The sequence below is a fragment of the Rhynchophorus ferrugineus genome, unplaced genomic scaffold (assembly GCF_030347505.1).
Source record: "Rhynchophorus ferrugineus isolate W39M unplaced genomic scaffold, kcgeb_rfMv2 rfM3, whole genome shotgun sequence".
Classification (NCBI taxonomy): Eukaryota; Metazoa; Arthropoda; class Insecta; order Coleoptera; family Curculionidae; genus Rhynchophorus; species Rhynchophorus ferrugineus.
Genome location: NW_027472582.1, coordinates 49711436 through 49724436, shown reverse-complemented (window position 1 = coordinate 49724436; position 13001 = coordinate 49711436). Strand labels below are relative to the sequence as shown.

At 31.7% G+C, this 13001-nt stretch overlaps 2 protein-coding genes across 3 annotated transcripts in view; one reads left to right on the top strand and one right to left on the bottom strand.

The window, feature by feature from the left end:
* Positions 1–13001, bottom strand: part of trpl (transient receptor potential-like) — a 57147-nt gene that overhangs the window by 28804 nt on the left and 15342 nt on the right. The window lies entirely within an intron of this gene.
* The window catches only part of trp (transient receptor potential), a 31390-nt gene continuing 18509 nt past the window's right edge, over positions 121–13001 (top strand). The window contains exons 1-8 of one of the 2 annotated variants that reach the window (XM_076399235.1): positions 121–325; positions 4579–4723; positions 4783–4878; positions 6287–6429; positions 9213–9414; positions 11796–11966; positions 12028–12262; positions 12317–12469. In XM_076399235.1, the coding sequence (XP_076255350.1) occupies positions 171–325; positions 4579–4723; positions 4783–4878; positions 6287–6429; positions 9213–9414; positions 11796–11966; positions 12028–12262; positions 12317–12469 (1300 nt within the window). In that variant the 5' untranslated portion in view covers positions 121–170. The remainder of the gene's footprint in view (positions 326–4578; positions 4724–4782; positions 4879–6286; positions 6430–9212; positions 9415–11795; positions 11967–12027; positions 12263–12316; positions 12470–13001) is intronic. The other variant, XM_076399234.1, reaches the window with a different exon arrangement.

Genomic DNA, 13001 nt, shown 5'->3' with positions numbered 1-13001 from the left:
ATCGACCTATAAGCGTGTGTATCTCCTAAACCCATTCTAATTAGATTAAAATTGCAATCGATAGAACTTGGAGGTTTTCCACCGTCGTCGGTTTTAAGTTACGGATGTCCCTATTAACCGGTCTCCAATGTTAATGAGTTCGTCGACGAAACGCGTCCTACATATCGGAAATGACTTCTGAGTCCCAGGAGAACCTTTTGGAAAATTTCGAGGAATCCTTCGATCACAGTTCGCTGAAGAAGGATCCGGTGGAGAGACCCCTGTCTGAAATCGAGAAAGCCTTTTTGCTCTATGCCGAGAGAGGTGATTGCGCAACTGTAAAAAGGTAATACAATTTGAAAATTCCATTAGCACATTGTTAAGTATAATACTGCTCGGTACTGTTTTCCGAATAGTACTTACAATATATTTAGAATGTTAAGCATCTTTATTTGTATTTTGAATTTCTTTCAAAAGTTTTCATCATGAACTCGCTTCAAAGCTGAGGACCTAGGTTTGTGCCCTTCCTTAAGTTCTTGATGATGCAAGATTTTGGTTGTCGTTCCAAGTTATTCCATAATGATGAAACCATGACGAAATATTTTTAATTGAGTTTGCTGTGTTTTTCAACTTAAATTTAATTTAATCAAATTTTGACTATGTTCATATTAAAGATGAAGGATTAGAGTATATTCTGTAATTAGAAAATAAATTTTATCTCAATCAAAGCATTCGTCCATTGTTTTATTTTCAGTAAAGCATTATTAAAAATTATCCTTACTGGTTCAACAATCTCTTAGTAGGCAATACTATAATGTTATGATAATTATTATGTACATATTATTGTATACAGATATTGGCCTATCACTTACTTTTAAGGATTTTTTAAAATTTGAAGCAATTTTATAAAAAATCCGTTCAATGTATTTTATTTAAAGTATTTAAAGCCGAGCTTTGTCATGCCGAAGAATAACATTGTTATGGCTTTGTTCGTATTTCGGCCTTTTTTATGCGGTGCTCGGATTAAACTCTTCAACTGTACATCCAATGCCTTCATGTTCTCATTTTAAAATCGCTTTGACTGCCCAAAACACTTGTTTTCGGTGTTTATATCACCAGTTTAAAACGTCGAAACCACTATTCACATGTTGAAATCAATTGAGCATTGTTACCATAAGCTTCGTACAGTATTCGATGACCTTCAGCCGCATTGTTCCTTCAAATTGAAGTAAAACTTCCCGAAAATTCAATTTACATGGTACAAATTCAGACATTTTCAACGCACTGAAAATATGTTTTGTTCACACTTCGACGAAATAACACATACTGAAAAGTGCAGCCTGCCAGTGAGGCTTCAACATGAACGACTTAATATACAGTAACACCATCTGTTGTAGATCCTTTAAAATTAATTTATTTACCAATACAATTATTGTCATGTAAAAAAACAGTGCGTTCTGTAGGATCTCTGATCTCCTGCGTAAAATATTTTATTATACATCTTATTCGAAAGTTCAGCTGTTCATTAGTCAGATCGGGTGGTAGTACATCTTGAAATCTACGCGCTTCACTGCCATTACACACATTTTTCGGTCTATTTATCGGTTGTATATTAGCATGCACTGACATTTTTTCGAAGTACTTAAAAGAGCACTGAATTAGACTACTTATGAGTTTACTTTTTTTTTAGCCGTGTTTGTCCTGCTTGTATTCTTTTAGCAAGTATGTTGCTTCTACAAGTAGGCAAGGTAGGTCCAGATGCATGCCAATACATTTAGCGTCCTGCGCCAGTGTCAGTATATATAGATAAATTCCACAAATTAAGTATTTTCCATAGTAATACACTTTTTAAATTATTCTTAGAGTACTTTATAATTGAAACATTGTAATATAATATAATAATGATATAATATTGTTATTTAGTAACTATAACGGGTGAAGTAAAACATTTGTCAGCAAAATTTTTTTTAAATATCACTATTGTCATATCACATGTCATACATCAAACATGATTTGAAGATGTGTACCTGATATGTCCTGACGTAAGACAATAGCTATTTCACTCAGGTTTACTTTCAAAACTACTTTGTGTACATTTAATATTTTTCGAAATAGTATTTGTGCGATAAGAGCTTTCAGTAACAATGACAGTACGTGTGGATATGATGCAATCAGGGAGTATGTAAATTTATAACACCTAAGTTTCTTTTCATTGTCTATATTTAATCTTGACTTTCTAATGGAATTTTTAACTTCATATAGACCATTTATAATAATTCTTTATAACAAATAAATACAAATATTAAGTAATTTGAATCAACAACAATAACAATGAGTTTTGAATGTACACAACAAACATAAATATACTACATTGTTACCTCGACGTTATCGTAAAAGTGCCAACAAAGATCACAGAAGAAAATAAATAATGGGAGTGGACATTAACTTAGAATATTATATTAATTTGCCTTTATTGGTCAACGAAACTAACGAGATATATGTGTCAAGCACGATTTTGAAGAATCACATTAGAAAATCACGGAATGCTGCCTCGTTGATGATTCTACGGGTCTAGATGGATTAATATTTAAGTACATGATATATTGCGTAAAACTATACAAGTGCAGAAATCAGAAAAAATAAATTGTATTGGGATGAATCCGCTAATTTGACACCGAGGCACCAAACAATAGTGAACAACAGTAAATAGCCGTCTGTGTAAATTACGTGTGCGCGTTACATGGCTCTTCATACAAATAACGATCATTGAAGAGATGTTCTGCAACAGTAGGAAGTTATAGCTAAGACGAAGGAGGAGAATAGAGCACTAGCTCTAGAGAGTACGCGTGGGGTTGGTACCATGCAGTTAGGGGATATGCCAATCTATGCCTATTTTTACTTTCTTTCCTTTAATTGTCCCTTTTTAATTCATTGTCCATTACATTTTTTAGTTTAAAACAATTATAATATTCAAAAACCTTAAATTTTGTCAAACATGTATTTTGTCGAAAATTTAATATCGCTTTCCAGATTCCTGGTACATTTTCGATTTCCTGTGTAAACACATTTATACACACTGCACGTGGGGCTAGTTGCCAATAGTTTATGATATAATATAAGATTTCGCCGATTGAAAATTTGCAGCAAGCAGTTCATTAATTACATTTCTTTCCATTGAATAATATTCCTAAACAATCTATTTTCAGTTTATGCTTTTCATTCAAGGTCATTATGATTTCAATACGTGATGATAATAACACGACATATATACGGGGTTTATGAAAATGAAAATATAATAATGATTGAATTAAACTTATAGAAAACTTGTAAATATTTTTTATTATTGTTATACTAAATATATGATGATGGGGGAACATTGAAACGAGGATATTATAGACAGAGAACATGTTGAATGACAGGAATTGAACATATATTGTTTATGATAGCACATTGACAGAAATGTGATACTTTTTTAATTATGATTGAAATTGATATTGCTAAAAATAATGATACTCATAGATATATTTGTTTCAATTTCTATTTTTAAGATATTAATTTTCTTGTTTCTAAACAAGCAAATTAATCTTGTGTTGCGTGTTGCATTGATATTAATAAAATAATTAATTATAATGTTGTTTGTTGCGTTGTTATTATTAAAATTGATTGCCGTTAAAATAAGTGTTAATTTAGGTGTTATAAACATAAGTACTTGGTTTATTTTAACAAAAGTTTAAGTTACAATTTTATTTAACTTTTTTTTCTGAAAATACACACAATGTGACCACAAGAAGTGAAGTCTAAGTGAGTTGACCTTTTTGGAAATTTGAAGTGTTGTATACCGAAGTTATTTTATAGTTATTTATGTTGTATTTTGTTAAAGTTTCACTTCGTTTTTTCCATTCGATTATTTTATGAACATTTAATTATTTTGTTATGCCTGTCTGAAATCTTAGGATTTAAAAATGTAACCGGGAATCGACTTCTATAATTTAGACTAACAATATTCCAGTTGTTGCTTTCCATACATCTACTATTTTACATTGTAATGGTGAATTGTTGCATCATGTACCTACATAGTGTGTAATAAGATCAGAATGTCTTTTTGTCTAAGATTTTAAAATGTCCAAGTTTTCTTTTAAGATTCTATTTGAGAGATTTCTTATAAATCTTTGAACATATTTTTGTAATTTATTTTAAAGTCTCCATTTTACCAACGAGGGTTTGTCTGGACTCCGTTTGTCCTGGAGTCTACCGACTGGCCAGTGACCAACTTAGAAACCATCCCACAAGATATCCGGTCTTGCCCAGCCAGGTTACTGGCGTGAGTGGGGTGGTAATTCCTTGTCGGATTCTCTATCGTTGCCTATAAGTTTTAAGACATTTAAAATTACAATCACAAACATAAAGCACATGTTATGCCCCAGCAGGATTCGAACCCGCGACTATCGCCTTAACCACTATCAATATATTTACATTCTACACCACTAATTTATTATTATTAATATTATATTTATATTTTATATTAAATTACCAGGAATTTACATCAGAAGCGCTGAAATACGCTTATGCTTTCTTCATTACATTTTTTTATGTTTTCAGGATAATAGAACAGTATAAGTCCAAACCCAGTGAATTTGATATAAACTGTGTAGATCCTTTGACCAGATCAGCTCTAATTTCAGCTATAGAAAATGAAAATATTGAGTTAATTAAGTTGCTTCTACAAGAAGGAATTGAAGTTAAAGTAAATTAAGTGTATAACAGTGACAAATGTAATGGGTTTGTAATACTATTGATTTTTAGGATGCGCTTTTGCATGCCATTAAAGAGGAATATGTTGAGGGAGTAGAGGTGTTGCTTAATTGGGAGGAACAGAGCCACAAAGAAGGCGAAGCATACGTAAGTCTGATAGGGCATTTTTGGTATTTGATCATTTGATGTTAAACATAATTGAATTTAATATTAACATTTAACAATAACAGTAGTCTCTCTGTACAATATAATAGTAAAATACTGTACTAAGAAAATAATTAGACGTAAAAATCATATTGTTCATTATTAATGTGGTTGGAGCAAATTGTTAAATGTTATGTTTTGTGACTGTGAAGCTATTAATTTCAGTAAGCCCGAGATTATAGCTTATAGCTTTTGGGTTTTATCACTAATACAATGCTGCTTATGCTATTTAATGAGCCTTTTTTAACCCATATAATTTCTCAACCACTCTATATCCCTGGATTAGATTGTGTTGCCAACTGTTTTGAAGTCTGGAAATAAACGTTGGCAAAATGCATTTTATACGTCAGAAGGGCGCCATGTTGGAGAGAAAAAATAAATAATTCATTTGTGTTTTATTATTTTGAGTAATTAATTTAGTAATGTATCTGTATTTAGAATTTTTATGATTAGAAATGATATGATATGAATAAAGTTTATGTTAAAGCTGGATTTACATATATAGATATCAGAGTCAATTTACAATTTGAAATTTTTGAGAATATAAAATTTTTAGAATTTTTATTTTAATACTTAAAATACTTAGTTATTTTAAATAATTGCCGTTTGCAATATCTATTATTTTGAAATTCAAAGCAATTCGGCTCTACGAATCTAATATCAATATAATTTTATAACTCTTTTCAGCTGGTTACTGATGAGTGGATGTTGTATGTAATGATATGCTTTATGGAGCAACATTATTCATTCCTTCCTATATGATATTTCCTTTATTCCTTTTTAAACCAAAATATTTTCCACACATTATTAGCAGTAGATCTTTTATATTTTTCTAATAGAAATACGTCATATTAATAAAGGTCATTAAAAAATGAAGAAAATATTCATGCAATATTGATCTCATGGATGCTCGCTAATGTAATCTTTAAATTACACTTTATTTTGGGTATAATTCTCTCTCATCATTTCGTTCATTGCAACAATATTTGCATTATTTAACAGTATAACAGTACCATTTTAATTGTTATCTGGATTAAATTATGTATTTAAATAGTAGTATCTTTAAATAGTAGTAAATGATGGGGTGAATTCTGTAAACTTTCCTCATATTCATACACTCTCATACCATTTTAGAAATTCTAATAAGTTAATATTCAAAAGTTCTTTTGGCATTCTTTAAAAAAATATGTACCTAAATTTTACAAACCAAACTGACATCGATACATTGTTTTATTAAAAACCTTTGAATTTGAATTGAATCATTAATTGGATATTTTAATTCTCGATAATTATAGCTTGAATCTTGTATAATTATTAGAATCTTATCTAAATTTATTAATTTTGTTTGCAGAGCTGGGAGAAAGTGGATAAATCAGGAGCATCCTTTACAACTGATATTACACCATTGATTTTGGCTTCCCATAAAAATAATTACGAAATAATTAAGCTCCTCTTAGACCGCGGAGCAACCTTGCCGATGCCTCATGATGTTCGGTAATTATTACAACTTATTTACTAGTGTAGTATTTATTATGTGCAGCTGATAATACCAGTAAGTTATGGGATTAAAAGGGAATACTGCAATGTATGGAGACTATATCTTTATTGAATGAATGGCCTACCGTTTCAGGAAGAAATACCTTTTTTTATATAATCTTTTTATACCGTGGAGTGTATCTCTATCCTTTTTTGCTTTATTTCATAACATAATGATGCAGGTCTATTCAATGTTATTTTGTACATACCTTATCTAAATTTGTGATGTGAAAACGTCGCAATGTTACTGTATCAACTCTGAGTTTTAGTTCAGTTTGACTTTGACAAAATTCTAATATAAATGAAATAATTAAATAAAAATACGGTTATCAAATATATTTTATTTTAACATTATAGTAAATCTAATGAATATAATATCGAAAGACTTAAAACTACAATTAAGTACACAGTTATAATAGTTTATAGGTTAGGGTTGTGTTTGATTATATTTACATTGAACTCTTTTCCATACCACCTATTAGAGTTCTAGGCGCGTTCGTAGTTGTATTCCCTGGAGGCCTAATCCACCTCATTAACAATTCTATATCCAAGTAATATATTTTACTTTCATTAGAGAGCATCTTTACCTTTTACGCTTAGTTCTTGTGTCCTTCGGTACAGTGTTTCCTTGTAAAGACATTTTGATATCACTGTATTTCTCCTTCGCTTGTTCTATTAATACCTGTATACATCTTTCTTGGTAAAAATAAATTTAATCCCTGCATTCTTCTTAATGCATTTGACATATCTGCAAAACAGTTACTATATTATTATTTGTCTCCTGAGTAATTTTAACCAAATGCTTATATATATTCTGAACAATTACACACATATTTGAGCGCATACATGTTTTACACTCTCATCACCCGGTCTTAGAAATTAGCAGCATTGAATCATATCATTTTCAAAAAGTTTAATTTAAGCGAACAACTAAGATGTTATTTTCCAATATATCTAGTATTTATTTACAATACCATCATTTGTCAATTTCTTCTGTGTATCTGATCGAGTTCATCCAAACCGAAGGTGTTATTAACCATTCCCGTTTCCAGCATGAAGTACAATATATCTGCAATGAATCACTAGTAAATGTTTTGTTGTCATAACACTATTTTTATTATCTTGCCATATCGGTCCCATTCTGAAATATCCATGTCTCATCTAAATACATAAATTGAAATAATAAGTCTTCCTTCATTTTATTATATGTTTTTAAAAATTGTATTCTTTTAAAAGCAATATTCGGAAGTTCCATTAGACCTCTTCGATACTTTTCAGACATGTTCAGTTGTACGGAACAGTTTTCTTTGAAATAATGGTATTAAATTATGTTTGTATTGAAAAACTACCTACCCTACTACTGTTTTTATACAGTTCATATATTTTATATCTAATCGAGACAACATCAAGTTGAGCTTGATTATATTTTTCATTTTTTCAGTGCAGCTGTAACATGCTAAAATTATTTTCAATAAAAATAACAGCAAATTATTATTTAACAGTAAAAATGTTTACCTCTCTAACGAATTTCACTGGCCCACTTAAGTAAGTAACTGATTAAAGATGTAATCTGTTTTGTCTGGCTTCAATCAGATGTAATCTGTTTCAATCAGAGTAATAATAAGCAGCGATTTGAAATTTATCAAAACAAGCAAAGCATTAAAACAACGTTTGCCGGTTTATAACCTCTTATCACTATTGTTTTGAAGAATTTTGCATATGTTTGACAACCGGATGACTTTGGCAGGCTAATTCGGTTACACATTCGTACTTATCAGACAGCATTGTGTCTCTTTTTAACTAGAATAAAATGAAAAGAAAAATATTGTCTGATTCTAAAAGGAATTTACAAACTGCGGCAGGGAATACATTAAAGATGTTGACGTATGTACCAAATAACTTTGGATAAACTATTTGTTACTTGCTTTCCTAAATAGTTTTCTTTAATTGGTTTTCTTGAATTTCTATCTTAAACAGATGAATGAAGTTTTACATAACATAACCATCCAATTTAGTCATTTTCTACTTTCCTTTACCATTGTTATATACATTTTCTTACGTGGGTCTTGGACCAGTGGAGTTATTGGAATGTACTTTTTCATAATTTATGACATTCTTTATGAATTATTTAAGGGCATGATTATATCTTGCATTTTCAAAGGAGTGCGTTTTAAAAAAGAGAAAATGTTTTAGAAGTATATTTTTTAGGGTTTGAAATACAATCAATATTTTTATATAATAAAAATAAAATAAGTATTTTTTGCCGAACCGCCGTCCTCAACATTAAGCCTACCGACTGACGAGTGACCAACTTAGAAATTATCCCAGAAGACATCCGGTCTTACCCCGCCTAGTTACTGGCGTGACTGGGATCATTTTCCTTTTCGGATTTTGCACTCTTGCCTAGAACAATCACAAATGTTTAACAAACACAAACATACATTTATGACCATGCCCCTGCAGGATTCGAACCCGCGACTATCGCAACAGTAGGTGGACCGTCCTCTCGCCTTTACCACTGCGCTAACCAAACCGGCCACGGATTTTTTTAGATTTCAGATTAAAATATGCTAAATTTAGTGTTGTGAAAGCCATTATTTAAACGATTATTTAATTTTTAATGTTTATAATATATTTAGCGCGAAGTGTATTGAACTGAAATACCATTATTTTAATTTGTACTTATCTATATAATTATTTATTTGATTAAATTTCTAATTAAATTGTCTAATTAATTTTAGGTGTGGATGTGATGATTGTGTCTTTTCAACAAAATCAGACTCTCTACGACATTCCCAATCAAGAATAAATGCTTACCGAGCTCTCTCATCGCCATCGCTTATTTCTTTGTCGTCTAGCGATCCCTTGTTAACAGCTTTTGAACTGTCTTGGGATTTAAGACGACTAAGCCAAATGGAAACCGAATTTCGAAATGATTACAGTGTAGGTATATAATATTTAAAGCAACCGTAAACTGTTGCATTATTACCAAAAAAATATTATGCGTATTGTCTATCGCCAATCACTACGTTTTCCATCTTAGTGGTAATTTTGTATTTGAGTTCTTTGTTTGAAAAGTACGTGTTTCTTGACATGAGATAAGGTGAGAGCCAATACATTTTTTAGTATTCACATAAATCGATGACCTCTTTAACCATAGCATGTGGAATCCATTAGAAAAAGTGATAGTCATAAAGGAGCTATGCTTGAGAATGAGCCAAAATAAGTACGAATGATACCACTTGCAGCAGCTAAATCTATTGTTTTAATTGTTACACTAGCACATATATCTTCAGTTTCTGGTGTTCTTTTCTGTATAATAAATGTTATATATAAAGACACCAGTAGCGATTGCAGTTTAGTCAATTGTATGGAAATCATCACCTCTATAACATTTATATTTATATTTATAATGTGGTGATGTCAGGTCTCCTCTTCTTATCGCGAATTGGCCACAGACACAATCAACTGAACCATCAAGGACACGCGGAAAATATAGCATATGATAGTTCATGCAACATACATTCAATCAATAATTAAACATTCATACATTTTCATTAGTTAATTAGTTGTATAATAGTTTCATTAGTAGGAAACATAGTTTCGTTCAATCATTTACCCAAAGACGTTCATAAGTGGTGACTCCGATATGATAAATTCGAAACAAAAATGGAGGATAGTACCATTACATCCGAAGCCAGCCACATTAGCCGGATAAGCTTTAAGCCGCCAGAGTTTTGAAAAACAGAACCGGAAACGTTGTTCTACAGAATAGAGGCTTAGTTCAGGGTGGCAGGGATTACAAAAGACGCAACCAAATTTGACTATACTATCGCAAATCACGATGTCTTAAGTGAGGTAATAAATATAATGCGAAAACCACCAGGCACTGATAAATACGACACATTAAAACATAGATTGATAATATGGTTTGCGGTATCGCAAATTAACAAGATCGCAAGTTGATAGGTCACCTAATGGGGGGCCCGTTAGGTGACCAAACATCCTCACAATTGTTACACAAACTACAAATTTTAAATGCAGGGAATATATCAGAAAACTTCCTGAAAATCCTCTGGTTGGGATAACTGCCACAAAAAACGAGAGCAGTGATTGTAACGAGGGATGAAGCTTGAGACGTTAGCATGTTGTATCATCAAACATCAACATCAGCAAAAAGTCAGGAAATGTGTTCAGACCTGTAGGTATTCGGAGAAGTCAAGGGGACCTCAGTAGTTAAGCGGCGTAAGGATTTCCAAGACACCGTTTCGACTAAACATTATCGACAGAAATCAAAATATAAAGTTTTTAGTCGATAAAATAGCGGAATTCAGCATTGTACCAAGAAAAAAGTACAGGGGCCCCAATACCTTTTACCTTTTATATTTTTTAAACCCTTTTTCTGTTAACGTCTAGAAGATCGCAATTTAAGGCACAATTAAACTACCATTAGAATTTAGTCTTGGAAGAACATTTAGCTGGGTTTTCATAAAAACTGATGTCATTGATCCTATATTGAGAGCAGACTTCTTATTCTATTATGATACAGGTGGATGTACCAAAAACTAATATACCCTTCAAGACTTTCACTAAGTGCAATAGAACAACTAGAAAAACATCATAATGGATGAATAATGGAAAGGGAGGATGCGTTCAGTAAAATCATCGCCAAATTTCCAAACGCCATCCGACCATTAAAATATGTGTAATACAGATACAATGCTTGACATCGAGACAAGAGGGCCACCAAGACACGCAAGAACCAGAAGACTAGCACCCCACAAATTAAATTGTTTGAGAGGAGAAATAAAAAAAACTTGAGAATGAATGAATAATTAGACAATCATCATCCAGCTGGTCGAGTCCGGTCCATATGGTAAAGAAGAAGAGACCTGACATGATTACAGTAACATCAAATCCGCCGTTTTACAAAATATGGCGCTAGCACAAAACGGAGGCTCAAAATGGCGAATAGGAATTGATATGCCAAAACAAAAAATCTGTCTATATTTTCATATTCTCAAATTTGTGAATTAGACGCAACGTGATATACATCTAAGAGAGTTAAAGTAATTTCCATATTTTTTTTAAATTTGCAAACAATTACCGCTGAAGCGCATTAATATTAATAGAGACATATGGTAAAGAGCGTATTAGTGAAAGAACATCCCGATAATGGTTCCGGAGGTATAAATTAGGGAACAGATGGGAAGTTTTCATGACAATGCCCATTCGCTTGTGACTCAACAGGCTAGAACGAGTGAATTTCATGACGTAGTCTGACATTTGGTAATTCTGGGTATTGATAGCTGGTTCTATTTTAGGAAATGAGAAGCCAAGTACAAAATTTTGCTTGTTCCTTATTGGATTATGTTCGAACTTCCCAAGAACTGGAAATAATACTGAATTATGATACCGATGGTGAGATTTGGTCGATAGGAGAAAGACAAACATTGGAACGATTGAAACTTGCTATAAAATATAAACAGAAAAAGGTACAGTAACATAAAAGCACCCATAACTGTAGATGTGATTAAATTAATACAACGGTTTTAGTTTGTTGCTCATGCAAATGTTCAGCAACTTCTTGCTTCAATCTGGTACGAAGGATTACCAGGCTTCAGACGAAAAAACGTTGTTGGCCAGTCCATACAAGTTGCTAAATTGGGCGCCATGTTTCCTCTTTATTGTGGTGCTTATTTGGTAGCGCCGAATTCGACCATGGGACAGTTTATGAAAAAACCTTTCGTCAAGTTTATCGTACATTCAGCTTCCTATGGATTCTTTCTGAGTTATTAGAATTTTTAAAAATGGTTTCTTTAGGAATTAATGACATTTTTTGCAGCTCTTCTGGGAGCAGCATCTCAAAGAGTTGAAATAGTTGTTCTAGAGTACCTTGGATCTAAATATGTGCAAGATATGGTTGATGAGTGGCAACGAAAAGAGCGAGGTGCCCTTTTTGGGCTTGCTGAGTGTGGGGTTATACTGTATGTAGTAAGTAAGTTTCGTGTTAATTTGATATGTTACGAAGAATTTTTATAACTTTATAGGCTATATGAGTATTAGAAAAGTATAGAAAGAAATCAGGTAAAAATTGACAAGTCGCTATGAAAGTTAATATGTTGTTTAATACCTTTTGTTATTTGATTTGAAGCTTCATTGTTAATACATTTTATTACACTAGTTGAGTTAAAGACTTGATTCAGTCAGCTTTATTTTCATTAGAGATATTATATTTAAATCCATCAAGTTTAAAACATTATAATAATAATTTGAGTTTATTGTTTTCCAAGTATGAAATACCAAATTCCTTTTAGTGAAGCCAAAGCGCCAGGTTTATCTTTCAATAGAGCCTTTTTTTGATTCAGAATCATGGTATTACATCCAAGTTTAAACTATATTGATGAGGATGACATCCAAAATTCTCTTAATACTTTTTCGAACTTCTATTCGAATGTGTATTGTTCTATTATTACTGAGTGCAGTTTCCCCTTTGGACACATTTTTATGAAATCCAAAACTTAACAAAA